The sequence below is a fragment of the Alligator sinensis genome, unplaced genomic scaffold (genome assembly GCF_000455745.1).
Source record: "Alligator sinensis unplaced genomic scaffold, ASM45574v1 scaffold170_1, whole genome shotgun sequence".
Classification (NCBI taxonomy): domain Eukaryota; kingdom Metazoa; phylum Chordata; order Crocodylia; family Alligatoridae; genus Alligator; species Alligator sinensis.
Genome location: NW_005841863.1, coordinates 1,024,087 through 1,046,038, shown reverse-complemented (window position 1 = coordinate 1,046,038; position 21,952 = coordinate 1,024,087). Strand labels below are relative to the sequence as shown.

The window sequence follows — 21,952 nt, the reverse complement described above, 5'->3', positions numbered from 1 at the left end:
AAACACCTCTGCCTATAAATAGTTTAACGGTTTCCGCCCAAGGCGGAGAGCTCTGGGGATTTCACAGGAAACACCTGTGCTTGTCACCAGAGAATTGGGAAATTGATCAATCCCTAATCAATCGCCCCGTCAGCGTAAAATATTGACGTAAAAAGTCTTGCAAGCGCGACCGTCCGTTTTCGGCGCCACGTCCGTCATTATCTCGCCGTAACTGAACTGCGTGCATGTCCTCGACTCTGTAACCGAAGTTATATGCGCATATTTGACTCTGTAACTAAAGCTGTAACGGAACGAAGGCTCACCTGCGTCGTCCATCACTATCTAGGCGACGTAAGTAAACAAACTCCTGTAACCTACACGCGTCTGTGCCTGGTTAATTCCACTCCATCCATCACTACCCGCCTGCCGAACTCTAAATCTAAACACTCCGGTGTGAGTCAGGTGGCTGCCGGCTGCTGCTCTGATTCACGACAAAGATCTGATATTGCACTATTACAGTCAACAAAAGCTTTGTCACAAATGTTAATGGTCATAGGATTGTGCCTCTGTCACTGAAAAGAAAATGTGAGAAATTCAGTTTAATTATCACCATATTCATAACATCTTTGCATAAATAATAAATAATATCAACCAACAACAATGTTGTATTCTGCGTCAGAATATAGTTTCTGTGTGGATTGGAAACCCCACCACCTCTCTAAAGTTTCTTCTGTTAGCATCTTAACATCTCTATACACGAACCGACAGCTCAGCTTTCCTTGAGACAGTATTCTGCAATGGCAGTGGCTAACTTTTGAATCTGCAGTACTGTACTGAATGATCTCTTTAAAAATGTATCCTTCAGGACAAATTAACCTTATCTTGAAAAACCAAGATTACATTTACAGCTGGATTTATTATTGATCAAGGTGAATTAATTCTAAAACAGCACAATTCATCAAGAAACTGAACCAATTGCACTGGAATCTAGCAGGCTGTGCACTGGTTTTCTTTGCACTGGAAAATGTATCTTACTTTTTAAAATTAAGAATCAAATAAAACATCCAAATAGTCCATTTATCGCTACAGGTTGGTCACACTAGGGCTTTAGAATAAATTAATAATTGTTCAGATGCACAAAGATTAACTTACACTTTTTCCTAATATCAACCATGACTGATAACCTGTTAAGTATATCTTTTAAAATTGTTCAGAATTTCAAAGAGATAAAAATAAATAATATAAAACATTGTACTTTTAAAGTAAAAACAATGAAATAAAGAACCTGATTTGCACGTTTGTGGGTATTTTTGTCCTCACCTATCTCTACTGATCTCAATCGCTCACTGGTGAAAATCTTCTGTGTAGTTTCTCTTCACAATGATGTATTTGCCTACTTACCTGCCATGTACCTACTTACCTGCAGAGCCATGACTAATTTATGTTTCAAACCAAATTCCTTAGACTAGGAAGGCTTAAAATTCGAAGTAAGTTCTCACCTAAAAATCAAGACTGATTTTGCCTCCTAGTATTTTACACTGACATTGCCCCACCAACACACAAAGGCCTACACAGCAAAAGCAATTTTTAGTAAATAAGACATTTCAATTACAATTTTGGTTATTTTTTCAGGAAGAGGTGACATTTTTATTCATGGTGAATCATTTCTATAAAGGAAATCTGTTGCGAAAAAAAATGACTTTGAAGATAGAATTGTCATTCACAATATCACCCTGGCCTATTCAATATTGTAAACAGAACTAAGGACCGGACTCAATGACTGTTACAATCAGCAGACTGATTATATATTATTATATATTATGATGCAGCATAGTTTATTAAGTTGTTATTGCAATTTTTTAGTGTAATTACCTGTTTCTATTTCCCTGTTGTAAAAGCTGGGACAACCTACCTGGAAAATTCCATATTACTTAATAATTCTTTTCACCGTATATCATGTACTATTATCCTTCATAATGAAGCTATCAGCACAGTAAAAAATCTCTCTCCTTGTGACCAAGTATTAACACATCCTTGGTGCTTTGATCCTTTCTGATAATGGGCAGATATATACAGAGATTCAGAGATGTAGTTGCATGAATACATACTGTACCTGTCCTCTATCCTGCTTGTTGCAAATGGGCAGAAAATCAAAACAAGCTAAATTCTTGCTCTCCGAGTAGTCAGACAGAAGGGAAACAGCTAGGAAAATGGCTAGACCAATTCATAAATATGTAAAAAGGTTTAAAATTCACATAGCTGTAGAAATATTATTTCAAAATCTTTTTATTCAACTGTTATTCAGCAATATACAATACAGTTTATAAACAAATGTCTTACCTTGTTCCAATCTTTATTTAAAAATAAATATTATTGACAGTGAATATTAATTATGGTAGGATGTGCCTTTTTAATTAAAATGTCTCAAAAAGAAATAATTTACTTTAATTAAAAAACAGAAAAAAGGAAATCCAAAAATCTAAACACAAGAATCTACTAAAAATATCTCCCTTCTTTAGAAGGATTTTGACCCAACATCTTTACATAGTGTCATAAAGATAACTGCTCAACAGTTCGTGCAAAATGAATAGTCAGAGGGAAGGTTTAGAAAAGAAAAAAATATTACATTAAAATAGAGAACTCATAGGTGCCATGCACAGAGCAGGGCTTCACACAAGATAATCTGGAAACTAGATGCATTATTTTAGGTGGTTTACTTTGCTCAATGTCCCCAAAAATATGCTTTTACCCCCCGTGTAGAGTTTGCCATGCTTCTTTTTCAGTCTCTTTCTGTCCATCTTTAAAACTGTAGTTTTTATCAAGGATTTGTTTTCTTTTTAAATAGGTTCCTTTTTGTTTGGCTGAGGAATATTGGATAAAGTAGTCCATCAGTGGTTTACTAACAAGTGTATAAGCTTATGCAATATTAACAGGAACATGTATAGGAGTGGGTCTGTAGCATAAATAGGTCCTGTACCTAGAAAACAGAGAGAGAAAAAGAGAGAAGGTTTATCTTCTGTCTTAAACCACCACCTCTATTCCAGTTACATACCTTAGTTTTTAACACAGATGAGAGAGAGATAAGGAAGGATTTATTTTTATCATTTCAGAACTAGCAGTCAAAAACAATGGTAGTAGTAAGGCAGCATCTTCAAGCTATCCAGCTTAATGTGCTTTTTCCCCCAAAAGCCAAATTCTACTTAGGTCATTTCATTATGCATTACTAATGGTATAGCCTAAACTTGGCTTCTGGTAGATCAGCAACTGAGAAGGCTATAAATACATCTTAATTCAGTATACAGTTTCCTGACAGATGACAGGTATCAGCCACCCATTACTTTAAAGGAAAATGACAAATGCTGTAGCTGGGCTCTGCAACATCACTTGATTAACACGACATACACCCATTTTGTTTGGAATGGGGACAGCAAGACCTTGACATTATTTTTTTTTTTTTTACCTTCCATAGAAAACAAGCAATATTTAAAGTTGGAGGAAGATATATGTGTGTGTGTGTGTGTGCGTGCGCGCGCACACACACACACACACACACACACACACACACACACACACACACACACGTGGAGTAATAACAAATGGGAATCAGACATGAAAGAATTCCATTAAAGTCTTTTTTGTCCAAGCTCTGCAAAGGGCAAGATTATTTTATTGAGTATGATCTCAAAGGATTTATCCAAGTCAGTTTTAAGTGTCATAAGTGATGACACTGGTCAGTTTTTCTTGGGAAATTTCTACATGTCTGTTAGCCCTCATAATTAATTGTTTTCTTGGTTTTAGAAACTTGTCTTAACAGTCACTTTAAAATGCCATACTTCTATTATCTTGTATTACCTAAATAATTCTTTTCCTCTATCTTGTTTAGACCCTTGGGGCGTGTTCCCACAAGCACACGTGTGCAGTCTGCAGCACCACAAACTACATGTGGCGCACATACACACATTAGGCACGCTGCTAATTTGCAGTGTAGTGGGGGGGGGTTTATACCAGGAGACCTGGAGTAAAAAATAACCGCTGTGAAAAAAGCACCGCCAGAAGGGGAGTCTGGCCAGCCAGAGCCAGGCTCTGACCCATATTGCTGCCACTGCTGCCCTAGGAGTCCCTCAGGATCCCAAATATGTGCTGCTGCTATTTGTCCCACAAGAAACACGTCTCTGGCATAGGCGCTGACTCCATGGGTGCTCCGGGGCTCAAGCACCCACCAAAAAATATTGGTGGGTGCTCAGCACCCACAGAGCTGCTTGCAGACATTAAAAAAAAAACAACCCCACAGTTTACCAGAAGAAGCAGCGCGTGACTTTAGCCTGGATCAGCAGTATCTGTATAGCATTTCCAGCAGGACTTTTTGGCACTTTTGTCTAAAGTTGATTCAATCAGCTATTAAAGGGCCAAAAAAAGCCTACTAAAGTGCCCAATCTATAAAGATGCTTTTGAGCAGCATTCAGGCTTCCCAAGTTTCTCCACAAACTAAACATTAGATACAGGAAACTCTCGTTATTCGCGGGCTCAGCCTTTGTGGTTTCAAATATTCGCAAATGCCGAACCTCAGGAGCTCCAACGCTTGCCACCGGGCTCCCGCCACTGCCGGAGCAGCTGTGCCCGCCCCCGGGCCACTGAGATCATGAATGCAGAGCCCTATTCATGGATTTTGCCATTCGCGGGGGATACAAGAACGTATTCCCCGTGAATGGCGAGGGTTACCTGTCTAATATCATGTACAAAACTTTAACTAGATGAAGGCCCATTTTAAAACTATGATTTCTGTTTTGCAAATGATTATCCCCATATGCAATTCCTTCCCATAAACTGTAATAGTAAAATAAACTACTTTTATTTCTTGAAACATGATAAAATACCTTGTAATTTTCTAGTCATTAGCAACCTCCATTACACAGTAATTATTCAGTAACTTAGGTTGTGGTCTCATATCCCAGTCCATTATGAAAGGGTGGTGTCAAGATGCTTTGTTTGGAGGAAGCTTCAAGAACTATGTGGAGGATTGTGTGTGTTGCCATGTCTTTCAGTACTGCTCTAAAAACGCATCTTCTTTCACAAGAAATCTGCTTTTTGTGAATTTAGAATCATACTGAACTATACTTTATTGGTGCTTTTTACTTCCAGAAGTTTTGTAAGACCAATAAACAAAGACTCTATAAGCTGTATTAGGACCCATCATCTATTGATTGGTACTTAGCATATAAAAATAACTCAGCTTGAGCCTCAGATATCAGATGAAGTTTGCAGGTCCACTAGAAGAAACATCCTTTCGCTTGAAAACTGAGCTCACTAGTTGTTGTCAAGAAACAAAACCCACAGGAGCTATCCACTTCTATTGGCACAGGCCTTTTTCAGAAAAGGTGTCTTCAAAAGGGAGTGGTAGGCACCCTGTTTGGGAAGTGTTGGTCTTGGTTTGTTATGCAGAACTGAACAAAGTGCAAGTCTCTGAAAGTGTGTCCTGTGACTCAGGCAAAGGGAATGCTTGGAAATGTTTGGTACACAAGGCACCACTCTTCCTCATATTCATCCTTGCAATTACTTCACGATCCACATTTGCCACCCCAGCAAAAGTGCATTATAGCTCAATACCGAAACAGTTATTCAGTCTCAAAACTGCAGTCCTGTGATTAAGAATTAACTTCCTCACTATCTAATTTCCAGACTCCAAAGAGCATATGAGAAACCACCTTGCACAAATGTTGCCTGCCTTCACTAGTTATTGGCTTCTTAATTAAAGTCCTTCACAGCACTTTTGCGTAAGGGAGTACCTACTAAGCACTACCTAAGCAGTAAAAGGAACTTGGGTGCTATTTCTTTTTACAGAAAATCATTCACACATGCAGTTAACTACAGTAACAAGAGAAGCAATTAATCAGATTGTTTGTAAAAGACATTTAAACGTGTCTAGAAGGAGGGAAGAAAAAGAGCATGGCTTAGACATTTTGACTGAGGATCCAGGAGTACTTTCTGGTTCATTTTCAGTCCTAAAATATTATGTTGTTGCAAGGGAGACAGAAAGTACAAATGAGCAAAAAGAAAGGTAAGAGGCAAAATTCAGTTTTACACATCTTTTTGCAGTGGTATACACTTAGTTCTATTTAGGAAACATCATCCTTGACATGGGCAAGGGCCTTTGGCATTTAGGATGTATTGTATAATTCAGAAACAAGATTTCTTGTTCCTCCTTACTGTCACAATTAGAACATACGGCAGCCTGAAGGGAGCGTAGGCAGATGTCATCTAGACTTTAGAGCAGCTTGCCAGGGAAGAGGATCAGCCAGTTCCACACCTGCACAGCACTGAAGTGAGAGTTTGACTGTATTTAGCACATACAAATCTAAACCTGGGGAAAGCTGCAGGGCCACTCCCAGTGATCTTTAGATAAACAGGACTCCTGTTTGTAGGACTGCTGTCATGAAATTCAGAGAAGAGAAAAGGATGCTTCTATAAATGGGAAAATTGCCCATGGAAATAGCACCTAGGAATTGATCCCGTAGAAACTCTTAACTGCAGTGTTCTTACAACAGGTCTCTTGAAGCAGTGCCAGCAGTACCCAGATAGGATTACTTTCATTGCTATGGTAATGATTATATGCAACTACATTCAGCAACTTCAGATCAGCCTGCTTCAGAAGATCATCTTTGGCCAAATTTAAATTCTAAGTAGTCCTAATCTGATTTCAAGCTTTGTTAAAGTCCTGAATTAAAACAATAATTAGCACATTTTTCTGTGAAAAACCTGTAATCTCCATTTTCAGTTACTCCCCACCTCTAAATTCTGCAGCAGGATTCAAGACCACAAGGACTGCTTATTCTATGATGGAATTGAAGATAGTGTAAGAGCGACACTGTGGCTGTGATGGTCCTTTTCTTTTTTGTTAGGGGGATATCTTTTATTGGACCAACTTTATGTAGCTGGGATCAAGTTAGATGTAGCTGGGATCAAGCTTTTGAATGCAAGCCATTTTTCCTCAGTTCTCTGATCGCCAGGCACAGCATAGTGAAAAATAGCAGAAGGGAGAGGGGTGAGAGACATTCTCAGGAGTAGCAGACACAGAATTAGCAGAAGACAGACAGCTGATTACTGGGAGATCAAGGCCTATCAAAAGAGAGGAGGGTCATTCTCACTTTTCCTGTGTGGAAAAATTCAAGAGTAGAAGTAAAATATAATGTGTCATAAAACCAATATCAATATTTAGTCCTTGGTTTTTAGTGTCCAGCCAGTTTATGAACTGTTGTAGCATTTTAAGTAAAATAAGCCACTTGGTTTCTTGTTTGCTTGTTTCTTCCTAAAGGCATTAGAGGCAAGGATTTCTTTTTTTGGTGGTACCTTTTACTGGACCAACAATGTAGTTCGGAGAGACAAGCTTTTAGACACAGAGGGTGCATTTACATGTGCATTTTAGTGCTGAGTAGACTAAGTAGCTCTGCAGTAAAGCGTCACCTTCTATACATGCATTGGTATTAGAGCACAGTAAACTCATTAACTCCACTGTAAATAGTACTGTTGGGGACAGTACTATCTTACAGAAGGATCATTTACTGCACTGAAACACACGTGTAGATGGTGACCGGCTAGGGGCAAGATTCCTGCCTGTCACCTAGTGACATGGCTGTGCCAGATCAGCACACTTGTGCCCCAGCCAGGCACTCTGCTGCTCTCTGCCACCACCAGGAGCCTGGGGCTGACCATCCCCCTCCTCTCTGGGGCTTGCTCCACTCCAGCTCACACTGGTGCTGTCCCAGGCATACGTGTAGACTGCGCCCGGGAGCAGTTTACTCCAGCTTGATCTGCTCCCGAGTTCATTGTGTCACCTTAATTTCACATGTAGATGCACCCAGAGTGACCATCTTCATGTCACTTAGTGAAGGCAGTAATTCCTCTTTAAATATTTAGGACTACATTCTTCTTTTGCACCAGGTCAATGACATGTGTAAAACTGCTCTGAGAGAAGAATCTGGTGCACAAGGATTTTGACATATTTCAGTGGAAAAAGAGTTAGGCAATAACAACAAATCTGCAATGACTTGCGGAATAAATCAGGTGAAATCACACTTAACTTGAAGGGAGGAAAGAGCTGCAGAGGATAAGACCCAGATTTGAAGGTAGCAAATTACTATTCTGAGGCTCCTGATCAGGGATGCCTGTCTCTCTGAAGTTACTCCTGAAATGCAGTTACTTGCAGTATGATGTTACATTTGTTAATGTAAATTTGTGGTTATTTTGTTATTGCTATTATGGCAACACATGCAACTAAACATATTCACAGTTTTGTTGTTTTCTGATTAAAGTATTGCACATGGTTTAGAGGGAAAGCATACTACAGCCAATACACATAAGAAAATGGCAACACCCATTCTTACAAGATCTTTCAGCCCTACTTTTTTTTTTTATTCTATGGCCAAACTTTATTTGCGCACCACTCTCCCATCTTGGGGAGTCTACATCATGAAATGCAACATTTACACTGTAATTTTCTGTTGAATGCACTGTTTTACACAGGTTATTCAAAGCGTTTGACCTGTAACAGCTTATTCAATTAAAAACCAAACCAAACCACTTTTAACCAAAAATCTTGTGATATATGAGAAACAGGGCAATTCTTTTAGTTGCCAATATTGGATATACTAACAAGAAATTAATTCTGTCTGTTATTCAAACTTCATTCTGGAAAAAAATGTTTGAGGGGAATCTTAAAAGTTCTTTGATTCTTCTTTATGATGCAGTGTAATACAGGAGTCTCTCGAGGCTTTTGCCATAAAATACAAAGTGGCCAACATTCTCCTATTCAGCCACAACAGTCAGGCTCGAAGCTGATAGTAATTAAGTGTTATTCTCTAGTGCCTCATCTCAAATGAGTCTGTTGGTCAGTTGGTTTCCCCTTGCACAAGCATCCAGTCACAAAACCCACTATTGGCCTCTACTGGCACTCTTCTTTTTAAAAATCAAGAACTGAAAGTCCCATAGGAGACTATTTTCTTATCCCAAAAGCTTCAGGCATTGACAGAGGCATGTTGCTGTGGAGTTTGCATCTGTCACTCTTGGACTTTAGACAAGCATCGACTTTTGTTCTTCAGATCTGTCAGTCCCAGATCTTCACAATCACTATACTTACAGAGGAAGCTAATATGCTTAAAGAGACACTATCAAGAAACTCAAGGTCACACGTTCTTCCCTACCATCTTCCACTGTATTATGCACCCACCTGTTCAGTGGCAATCAAATGAGACACTCCCTGCCCCAAAAGTTTATTATATTAGTAAAGAGAAAAAGACGCTTTGAAGCAATGAAGCCTGGAACCTGGCTAGAACCTGGAAATGCTATTGTACTATAAATTCATTTATAATAAGTCATCCATAGCAATTTAAATCTATTATCCTTAAAATATTGGCAGGAAGATTTTTTTGTTGATATTTGCTTGAAATGTCAAAAACCCAGAAACAGACACCAGCATCAGTAACAAACTAATCAGTTTAGTTTGAGTTTTCAAGCAGAAGAAAAGCAAAATAAAATGAACAGCATCAAGAGGGAAGAGTAAACCGGTTGTGAACAATTATCTCTGTGTTTATATTTTAAGATATTATTAGTAAAGAGATGCTTGAAATATTGATTGGCTTGATCTTGTTCTCTCATTCTAATTTAAATTTGGGTTAACTACCGAAGTGAACGGAATTACTCCAGCTTCAGACCAGGATAAAGGAGAGAAAAATGAGGCCCATGAATTTTAACCTGGCAGTATCCTGTTACATAAATAATTACAGTACAGTGTATACTTATTTAATTAAGGGAATGATGGGTTACACTTCATTGGAATTACTTTGCAGTTTGAGATGTCATTCTGCAAGCTGAACACATCTTAATTCTATCCTTCAAGACATACATCAGTATAGCACTGCTTTATTTTCATTGAATTCTCTGAAATGCTGAATGCTGCAGCTGCTATCCTAACTTTACTACTAGTCACCAAGCACTTCATCTGCAGAATGGGGCAGTGGGATTTATTCATACTCTTTAATGTTAATGGGCTCTTTCAGCTAAATCCTGGTATATATATTTTTAAAAGTGATGCTGTGCTAGACAATTAGTTCCTGTACCTGGTGCTGTGGCAGTTGATGCCTTGACTATCTGAACTCCATTTGTTTCTCGTAAAACAGTGACCTTCATGATCTGACCTGTGTGGATGTAATCCCTGCATACCCCAGCACTGCCTTTGTGTAGAGCCGAATCAGTAACTCGATTCAGGTGATGATAGAAATGTGTTGTTGGGCACCTTTCTAAGTCACTGAATAGGATGAATCCACATGGAACCACATGAGATGAAACATGAAGTAACAAAGCTGAATTTTCCACCCACTGAGTGCCTCCACTTATGGTTAATGGAACTTTTTAATCCTCTTCTATGACTACTCTGTTCACTTAACACTGGATTTATGTTCATACACGGCTAACATTGTCCACTACTCTCTTCTCTTCTAATGCCATGTTTTGCAAGGTTCCTTGCAGACCAGTATCTATAGCTAGGTAATAAAAAAATCCCCATTTCTTATTATGTGGCTATCTGATGGAGGCTTGCCTTTACTTCATCCCATATATCTGTCACTCAAACTCCTCAAGAAAACATGTTAGTTTTATTTGACAATGAACCCTGCTTATTTTCCAAACCCTCCATCATCATCTTGAAGCTCTTCAGTCATGTCCAGTTCACCCCTCATTCTGCTCAAACTCTCTTACTATCCCAGTATATCCTTATTGTACTTATCAGAAATCCATTAAGTACTTTCTCCCTTTAGTTAGAGTCGAAGTGCAAAAATAGCCTTAATAAGTATCACAAAGTTATTCTTAACCCAACTGGGCAAACTCAAAAGGTTTCAGATAAGGTTGAAGCAGCACATGAATTATTTAGTATGTACCTGGAAAAAAAATTCAAGATTCACCCATCACTAGTGCTAATAAGGTCTGGTAATGGGCTGAACATAAATGTGAGAAGTAGCACTGATTAAAGGAGATGAAAAGGGTTTTGCAGAGACTGTGTATAGAGCTATGCAAGGCATATTTCCAACACTGTTGAAAAAAATGTTTCTGTGAAAATTTAGACCTTGGCAGACAGTATTTGCCTTTTATTTTGGGTGTTTTTCATATTACCTCTAAAAGCCTCCTTTAGCAAATGGAACCTGATGGTGTCTTAGGTACATCTGCACTGAACAATGCAACATTGCGAGGAATAGCCAAGCAAGTTCTCAACCACCAAGTTCAGGTACCGAACAACTGTGTTAGTGCTGTGCTTCACCTAGGGTGCTATATCTTGCTTCTCATAAAAAGATGTGCTAGATACTACAGTAAAAAATGCAATGAGAACCCTATGCTGTGAACTCCACTTAGTCCCGTATCAGTTATGTGCATAATTCACTTAACTGCATAACATGATCCTGGTGCCAATTTTTTGCCTACTGCTTAAATTAAAACACTAGTTAATGCCTTACCTTTTAAGCACATAAACTTCTTAACTGAATAGGAATTCTTGGCCCCACTGCCTACTTTGTAATGTAATTGTACACTGTCTAACTCAGTGGCTCTCAACTTTGTTAGACTCAAATCACCCCACAGAAAATGCCAGCTCTCAAGTTTCATTCTTTTTCTTGACTACAGAAAAAAATATTAGAGCAATTCTCCTGGAAAAACCCCAAATACCACAACAGGTCAGGAAGTGTTTAAGGTCATTGATTCCTTCCTGAAATCTCTGGGTTTATCCTGTGAATCATGCTAACACATTGCATGACACCCTGCAGCATCCTTGACAGGACCTCTAGGCACTCCAGGATGCTGTGGTACCCTGATTGAAAACCACTGGTCTAACTGCACATCTGGTGAAACTGACTGGGAACCAAAATTCCCCAGGTTTCTAAACCAGCCCTGAGATGGCTAGGTCCATCAATTTCAAGGCTGTTATTAAAGATATAAGACATCATGAGACAAAATTAGGAGCCTTAATGCGGTGCAAAAAGCTACAGGTAGGCTATTCCTGTAGCTAATGAGCAATACACATTCACGTTGACTGCGGCAAGTGCATTTTTTGGTTAAGTGCACATGACCTTTTCCAGTCTTGAGGCTGTGCACTCATACAAAGTGCACGGCAGCTAGACTAGAGGGCGGAGAATGCCCATGCAAGGAACCAATGGGGAAGTGAATGAGTAGATACATATAGCCTTGGTAGGCTGCTCCTTCACAGTGCTAACATTTTCTAAAGAATTCCAATTCTTTGCTGGCAGTCGATTTGTTTGAGTACCCATGGGATAATACAGGCACAGGAACTGCTAAAAGAAACATAGTATAATGCATGTTCCTCGAGGCACTTTCAATGATCAAAAGTGGATTTCTGATCACATTAGAGCTCGTTACAACCGAAATTCCATTAATGCCAAATAAAATAGTCACAAAATATTAGGACTGACAATCCTTTGCTAAAATACACATGGAATATAGGTCAGTCAGTTGCTCAATTACTCTTTATGGAAGCTTTTACATTTTCCCTTGGCTGGTGTGGTATTTGGATCATCTGAGAAAAAAGATTACAGGATCAGATGAATCATTGGTCCGATCCAGTGTGACAACTCCTACATAGCACACTGGTTTCCATTTTTACCTTTTCTAACAAACTCATTGACAAACAGAAAGAACAGACAAGTTAAACTCCTGGGCCATGTCCAGACGAACATGGAAGTACGGTATGCGGCACCACAGACCCGTCTGCAGCACCACACACTGCACATGCAGGTGTTCCCTGTGCTGCTGCCTTGTAGCGTGGGGGTTTTTTTCTGACACCAGGATCTCCCAGGGTCAAAAAAACCTGTGCCTTAAAAAAGCAGGGAGGAGCACATAGAAGCAGCACGTGCTGCCCAAAACTGGCGCTTGGAAGAAGCGCCTGGAAGGAGCACCAAAAAAATGCAGGAGCCCCATGGCTGCAGCTCCCTGAGGCCCCCAAAACGCCAGGTAATGCTGCTGAAGCCAGCAGAGTTGCTGGTCCCAGACTCCTCTACCCCACCTGGGGTAACCTGCCATACACCAGAGTGCATTCCGTGGGAACAAGAAGGAGCAGCACAAGGTGTGTCACTGCTTCTTGTCCCCGGGGAAACATATGTTTGCACTTGTGTGGATGCAGCCCTGGGTTTTACACATTTGGCAGAATGCATGCAAGGAAGGGAGTATGAAACCAAGACAGAATATCTCATCCAGCTACAAAGGATTAATATGCAAATCCTGTGTCAGTAAGCTTGGAAAAAGCCAGCTACCATGGAAAGTCTCAAGGGGATTGTGAGTGTGTTTGAACAAGTTAGTGTGCTCTTATTTCCAAATAGTCAAGGCAGGCAGGATAGGAATGGCTTCACAGGGCAGTCTTAAGAAAAGACTAACTCTGCTTTGCAGAAATACCAACATATGATTTACAAAGTGCTGAATCAGGTACAACTGTTGCATCTAGGAAAGCCCACAACAGCTGCTCAGCTGGTTAAGCTTGAGTAGCTGCACTCTCAAACGCATTCTGAACTGAAGACACGTCCACACCAGTCGTTCAAACACTTCAAATATGTGCTCTTAGGGACCTTAAGGAAAGCTTCCCAAAATCATCTGCAACTTAATTATAACAGATTCTAATACGAAATATTAGTAGAGGCAGTATCAGGAAAGAAGAAAAATATGGATCTTTAACACTTATGGTATAGCAATTCTTCTTACGTGGCTTGTGCAGCTCAGGTACTTTCATGAGAGACTGCATTTAAATATGTCAATAACTTTCGTCTTTTGAGACCTCAAGTCAGGCTTTTCTTCTTGGCCAATTAATAGGTCAGATTTTTGCTCTGCTGTCTTGTGAATAAGTATTTTGGTGTGGAATGCAGACACCAAAATCAGATAAAAATATACTGCTACGGGTATGTTCCATTTATACAGCTTCCTACTGTGGTATAACTATGTAACTGCCACTATAACAATACTAAATTTGTTCTGTATTTCAATAACGTGGAATTAAACATGGCTTTTTTCCCCCCAGGAAAGACTACTGGTGAAAGATTGTTTGTTCTTCAACTGAAAGATGTAATAAGACAATAAATTATCCTACTGGTAGTAGCAGAGGTGTTAATGTAATAGCCAATATTACAAAATCTTTTTTGTACCTGGTGTAGTGGTTGCCTCTGAATAAACCCATTACTTTCAAACCTGAGCCCGCAAAAATCAGGAGCTAAAATCCCAAAATTATGTTATGGTCTTAAAGACAAGGAGAGCTCAGAAAAACAAGTTTAAGATTTTTTGTCATTTGCCTTCTGGTTTATGAGTCTTTTGAGTGCACTGTCACATTTCCAAGCTTTCCTCTGCAAGGAAATAAAAGCTGAGACATATTTACATGATTCCAAGACCTGGAGCGTTAGGAACAACACCAGTTATTTTAAGACTCACACTCCATTCTCACTCAGTGACTCTACTGTAATTAAGCATGAAACCCAGTAGTATGATTAGGCACATCAGCAGTGAACAAAATTTTACAGTTCCTGGGCCTGATACTACTGTCCCTGGAATGGGCTTTGTCTTCAATACAAGCAGGCCTTAGATGTAGCTGTAATTATAAATTCAATCTGAATAACTGAAGTCAGGCAAATCTTAAAGCAGATTTATTTAGGAATTTTCTGGAAGATGATTTTCATACCTTAAAGCAGCAAGTAGTAGCTGCATTAGCAAAGTGCTTGAGGTGTGTCTGTGTGTGGGTGGGTAGGTATGTATATGTATGTAGGTATACACAGACTTATTTTCTACAGCTTGTGACAGGACACTAGTTGTGACAATGGGGACTTCCACTGTGCCCAGTGGCTTAGAAGAAAGGTGCCAGGATAATAGTTTTCCCTAAAGAATAGTAAATATTAACATCATAGTACACGTGTTAGGGCAAATGCATAGACAGAATATAATACTGCATGATATTTTTAACCTGAAATCTCAAAACATGGAGGCAAAAAATACACGATGATTCAGATTACGAGCACTTGAAAGAGCTGATTTTTAGATCTAAAGCTAGTAGAATATTTGAATGTTTATTAATCTACACCTGAGTATTTTACCACTGACCAATATAATGACAGGTATCTAAAATGAAAGGCAGGGTAGGTTTGCATAGTACAGACTAACTAAATCAGAGGTGTATAGCATAAACTTTTGTAAACTGAAGGTTTACTTCATCAGATAGTCTGTAAGGTACACATCTACCTTGTCTTCTGCCTGACTTTGGACTAATCCAGTTACCTACTTCTCTCTAGGTATTAAAGGTATCATCTTCCCAATCAGTGATAGATACCTAAGAACAACCTCAACGAGTGTTAACTTCAAGGTTAGCATATTCCTAAATAAATGTTCTGCTTGACATATTATACTGATCTATGGAAATATCTGAGCTGGCCACAGGATGTCATTGTAACCACCTGACTTTGTAAACAAGCTTCCTTTCTCCAACCCTGGCACAATAATCCGTGCATTACAATCATACTGGCTTCTCCACAGAACACTGCTGTTGTTCTGCCAAACAGCTCTACTTTCCAGCTAATACAATTGCCTCCCAACTGATAACAGCCTAGCAATATAAAATACTTGGTTGTTAACTGCTGTTGTGACAAATAATACTATTTTGCTGACAACCCCATTTTTTCCAATACAAACCCACTTGAATTGCTTATTATTGACACATGGAACTGGTTTGCTATTATCTAATTTTAAAAACACATAGTAAATAGCAATTGTGAACCTGCCACAACACTCACAGCTTTAGCAGAGCTAAATTAAAACCTATAATGAAGCCATCTTATTACTAATACAATCCTGTCAGACTCTGGTAAGTAAAAGACAAACTACCTTCTTTACAGGACTATTATAAGACCCATTTTCTAGCAGATCTACTATACTTTTGCCTTTTAACTACAAACCCCACTACAGTAATACTGTTTATAACTCATACAGCTTAATACACTGCTTATACTTCTTTACTGTATCAGCATGAGGAGTATTAAATTTATGGAAATGATTTAATATTAAAATACAATCCATCCCCAGTAAGTTGTTGGTTAATATGCTAATAACTCTGTAGCAATATACTGGATGCTTTGACTATGTATATTACCCATCTCTTGTATACAAAATACTGATTGTAAGCAAGGAAGTGCTACACATTAAAGGTCAATTTGCAAAACAGCTACTAAAACTGTCCTTGAAAAAACTGCAAATGTATTTGTTTGCCTGCACAAAAACCTGCTTATGTCCATGCAAATATACAGTTAGATACATAGACATCTGTGCCAACAGTTTTCCACATACTAATATCTATTTTTCACTCACAAACGAATGCATGGGCAAGTATTATGGATACAATTTAGAAGTCTGTTAAAAAACCTAACCCCAAAATTGTATGGCTCTCACTTCAGCTAAAAAGAAATAGGGACCTAGTTTCTATTACTTTTTAAATACTTTTTCTTATTTACAACTTAAACACATTAGATAGATAGATAGATAGATAGATAGATAGATTTATTTGCCATAACTCACTACAGACCAGCTCAGTTTTGCCTATATGGAGCTCTAGGGAACATGGGCATTGCATGTAAATAAATCACGTTTTGTAATAAGAAAACAGCATAGTCTAACGCATTTCTACTGCAGACCTTAAGAGAGACTGCAGTAGAGTCCTTGCTTTTGTCCAGTCTATCAACTGATCAATATTACAGCACAAAAAACAAGCATTTGACCTCACTTGTCCCTACTGGAAACCAAGGGAGTCCTTAATTTTCCAAGCCTTTAAAAATGCTAGGGATGTGTTTTTAATGAGAAATTTCTTTTGCATGTTTATTACCCAATGACATTTAGAAGCTCTGTCTTCTTTCAGTTATGCCAGTGTATTCTGCTATCGTACTCAAAGTAAAGGAAAAGCTGATGTGATCTGTGTCCTATTTACACTGTGCAATGGCAATGGTCAGTTTCTTGGGATGGATGTGCTGTCTTATTAAAAGCATTAAGGTGGGTAAAATCAGTGTGGACACTGGAGAGCTGGAAGGATGGGAGATGCAGGCTGAAGAATAAGTTACATGAACTCTCCTTTCCATTATGAAAAGCTAATGGATAGAGTTAAGTTAGCTACACGGGGAGCCTCTCTGACTGGCAAAAGCCAGCAGAGTTAAAGACACAAAGTGTGTTCCTTAACCATGATGGTAAATAAATCCTAACCTGAACCCAAAGGCAATCTGAACAGAGGGCTTCCAACAACTGCAGCTCCCAGCTCACAACAAATCAAAGTGCTTTTATTCTCCAGCATCTTTGTCCAGACAACCTATCTTCTAGTCCCCAGCCCCTATAGCAGGCCCTAACATTCACTTACGAACATTGTTCGCTTTCCCGCTGTGAATTGTTACAGCCAGATTCTGTGGCTCCAGGCTCTGGGGCAAGCCACGGCATGCCAATGCATACACACTTCTGACTCTTGGTGTCACCAAGAGTTCTGCATGCAAAAGGACTGCAGAATTGAGCCGTAAAGCTGGCCACATCATCTCATAATAAATGTTCCAATAGATAAGGGGGAGTAGATATAAATATATAAATATACATGTCTCCAACAATAGATATGATGGAGGATAGGGTGAGCAGAGTGACTTAGACAAATGCGAGGATGGGCCAAAACAAACCTCATGAGGTTCAGCAAGAACAAGTGCAAAATTCTGCACTTTGGACGGGACAATCCCATGTGCTGGTACAGGCTGGGGGCTGACTCGCTGGACAGCAGCTCTGCAGAAAAGGACCTGGGGGTTACAGTGGACAATAAGCTGAATATGAATCAAGAGTGTTCCCTTGTTGGGCTACACTGGTAGGAGTGTTGCCAACAGGTCAAGGGAAGTGATTATTCCCCTCTATTCAGCACTGGTGAGGCCACACCCGGAGTACTGTGTTCAGTTTTGGGCCCCCCACCATAGAAATGTTGTGGACAAATTGGAGAGAATCCAGCGGAGGGTGACAAAATGGTGGGGGGGCTGGGGCACAGGACGTATGAGGAGAGGCTGAGAGAACTGGGCTTATTTAGTCTAGAGAAGAGGAGGCTGAGAGGGGATTTAATAGCAGCCTTCAACTACCTGAAGTGGGGTTCAAAAGAAGATGGAGCTAGACTGGTCTCAGTGGTGGCAGATGACAGAACAAGGAGCAATGGTCTCAAGTTGCAGCAAGGGAAATTTAGGTTAGATATTAGGAAGAATTTTCTAACTGGTAGGGTAGTAAAACAACTGGAACAGGTTACCCGAGAGGTTGTGGACTCTCCATTCTTGGGGATTTTTAAGACCCTGGCTAGACAAAGCCTTGGCTGCATTGATTTAGTGAGAGACGGTCCTGCTTTGAGCAGAGAGCTGGACTGGATGACCTTCTGAGGTCCCTTTCAACCCTAATTTTCTATGATTCAATAAGGTACAAAAAGCATTTCTTGAGCGTCTAGCCACCAAAAATTTTCTGCAGTTATTTTTTTCCTTATTAAGGAACATGCCATCTCTTCATTGAGTTTGCATCCAATATGCTTGAAGTGCTGCAGGAAGAAGTAGTTTCCTGCTCTGTATTCTTGTCTTTATTTATTTTATTTAAAGGGTTTTACTTCAGAGCTTTGGGGACAGAGATCAAACAACTAAGTGGAATCTGAAGCTGAAGTTTGTTATCTGCATTCCAAGCACAAGTTTTCTTAAAATTTCCCTCAAAGCCAGTGTCCAGATGTTATTTGGTGCACATTTTAGATATTATTTGGTGGAATACGGTGCAGAAAAATCTGTCTTTGAGAGGAACACGTGGATCTATCACTTAATCAGACAATAGAATTAATCTTATGGTTATGGCACTAAATTGAGATTTAAGAGACTAGAGTTCAGTTTCCAGATTTGCCATACCCTGGCCAATTACTTAATCCTTTCTCACAACATTTGTATATGTTGTTAATCTAGACTGGACACTGTTTAGGGATGGGCTGTGCAGTCTAATGTACTGGGGCCCTGATCTTAGCTAGGGACAGATACAGTATTTAACCCTGTATTTAAGATGACACCCCCCCCCACCCCATAATTAGGTTTCTTTCTATACATGGAAAATGTATATACATTATAATCATCCATGTACAGAATCTAATTATTGAAGAATTAGATTTGGGAGAACTGGCACAGTGGGGAGACTGGCCACAGGTAGGGCCTGCGGCTGCAGGGGAGGATCAGCAGCAGGTGCAGAGGCAGTAGAGTGCAGGCAGCAGCTGCCTGCCCCACACTGCCTCATACTCGACTCTGTCATGGGGGACTTTCCTCCCCATGTTAAAAGGGGAAAAAGACTCATCTATGCAATACGTTTAGTATGGAGTAGAATAATTAGCTCTGCAGTGTAACATCTTGGTCTACACATGAAGAGCTATTAGGCTGAAGTAAACTAATTAACTCCTCCATAGTTTAGTATGGCTAGAAACAAGTACTACCCTATGGCAGAGTTATCTACTCCACTGCAATGCACGTGTAGACGCTGACTGGAGCATGAAGGTGCTACAGTGTGGGGCTGCCTGCTGGCTAGTCCTGCACTGTAACACCCTCAAGCCCCAGCCAGTCCTTCTGCAGCACTGAGATGGGCTGGCAGGCTAACTCCTGCAGTCAAGACGCTGCCTCCCTGGCTCAATGTGCTGTGGTCCCAGGCTCAAGTGTAAACACTGCACCCAGGAGCAATAAGCTCCAGTGCAAACTGTGCCAGAGTTTATTGCGTTGCACTAATATTCACATGTAGACATGTCCACTGAGCAAGAAACAGACATGCTTTCAGGATTATTAATGCTCCATATGATGTTTTACCTCAGCCTCCTTTTTTTTTTTTTTTTACAATTTTAAAATGTAACTTTTAATTTAAGCATTCAATTTTTTAAAATATATTTTTGGAGCTGCAGAGCTATTATAAAACTGCTATTATAGGGGTCAGAAATGCTTTTGGGCAGAGTGACAAAAGCACCTGCAAACCTTGATTTGTAAGATGCTGGCATGCTGGGGTAGATGGCAGGGGATCTGCGAGGGAACAGATCCTTGTCGTGGCAGCGCAAGCCTGGCCTCTTTCCCACTGTCCACCCTAAAGCATGTGTGCCAAGCAAAATGCCTTTGCATGCAGTCTGGCACCTGCGCCAGGGGTTGCCTACCCTTGTGCTATTATAAATAATGACATTGGCTATATATCTTTGTCTTTCTTACAACCCACATAGCAAGTTTATGATTGTTACATTGATTTAATCCACCTTACTGGTAGACAAGCAATAATCTCTCCCTTATATCACATCTTTGGTGTCTGTATATATTAATTTAAATATTACTGATAATCTTCCATTAGTGCAGCTAGTATCTCTGACACGGTACAACAGCTTTGTTATGTTAAATTTGTTGTCTTCCATATTGAAACAAGTTGATCTGAATTTTATACTAAGTCTGTGTTTGACTACCTGTCCCACAGTAGATTCTCTATTTAGACCTAGCTTCCTAAGTGAAACTATGTGCCCCATAGAACAATTGTAACACATCTTAATTTGTTCTAATAAATGCCTTTTAAATAAAATTAGAAGATGTAAAGATCTGCCTTTTTGCCTTGGGATGCATGACTGGGGCTCTGATTAAAGTCAACAGGAGCCCTGCAAGCACATCTGAGGGCAGCCTTTTATCTCTAATCAGAGTTGTTGGAAAACAATACATATGAAGCCCTACCTACTGCACTAAAGCTACTAGGAAGCCTTCTACACAGAGGGATAACAGGACTGGGAACCAAGTAATCAAACATAAATTAGCCCATACCATATGCTCAGCTTTTAGACAGAATTCCTTAGTGAACAAAATGAGAAATCTACTTCAAAAGGGATGGCCAGTGTAAAAACTGATGGAGCTGGCCCATTTTTGCTTTATTCAGTAACAAAATCCCCATGCAATTTAAGAGAAATAGGATTAGTTCTTTTATAAGGACAAAAAAAATCTTTAGAGTATATATATCAGAACATTCAATTACATAATTTGCGCGCACACATTTTTGGCGCAAAATATCTGTATGTGCCTAATTTATATTGCATTTGTTTTAGAAACCCAGAAGAAGATAAGTAGGCATATGTGCTCTACTAAATTGAATAGGTTGTGACACAGATATTATTTTATTGTCTAGCCACTGCTACAATAGGAAGCTTAACATACCACACAACTGACACACTATGCATTTCATTTATTAAAGGCAGTATTTCCACTGAGTGCTGTGAGAACATCGATCTTTTTGTTTAAAAATATTTACAGAATATAACCCAAAGTATTTACAATATATTGTTATGGACTTCTTTCCACCAAAATCCAATCTGTGTGTTAGGTTGGTAATATTTTATTATAAAACAGCATGTATTGATAAGTCAATGAAACACTGCTTTATAGGATAGCATTATGGGTAGTTGCATTGAAGGACACAGTTCCACATGTACAATAGGATCGGCAAGGCAGCGTTCTATGCTATCAGCTTTAGCTGATATCATATTAATGAGTTCATATTTACCCTTATTTTCTCCCTGCTTTCCTCCTGTATGTGTGACATGCAAAACACTTTTCCTGATACTTAACTTCTGCTCCTTACTGACCTTTCCTAATCCATTCCCTTGAAAAATTACCATTAAGGACTCCCATCCTTCATGGGTCTGATAAAATGTGTTTATTACTGTACTAAGAAAATACCAAGAGCACACTGTATACTGGACGGAGGAAAGGAGCTGTACTTTTGAATGTTAATGGCATAGTGGTGCAGCAGGAAGTATGCATGCTTCCTCTGCATGTACTGCATCATTTACTTGATCCAAACAGAGGTTTACAGAAATGGAGTAGCACAAGTTCATAGTGCAATTTTTACATCCCTGATCTCACTCTAAATTTAGCCATTC

The 21,952-nt window shown here is 39.4% G+C and overlaps 1 protein-coding gene across 1 annotated transcript in view; it reads right to left on the bottom strand.

Moving 5' to 3' along the window:
• Positions 1-2,273: 2,273 nt before the first annotated feature.
• The window catches only part of VSTM2B (V-set and transmembrane domain containing 2B), a 25,531-nt gene continuing 5,852 nt past the window's right edge, over positions 2,274-21,952 (bottom strand). The window contains exons 4-5 of the mRNA XM_014525160.2: positions 17,697-17,810; positions 2,274-2,956 (exon numbers count right to left, since the gene is read on the bottom strand). Of these exons, the coding sequence (XP_014380646.2) occupies positions 2,906-2,956; positions 17,697-17,810 (165 nt within the window). The 3' untranslated portion in view covers positions 2,274-2,905. The remainder of the gene's footprint in view (positions 2,957-17,696; positions 17,811-21,952) is intronic.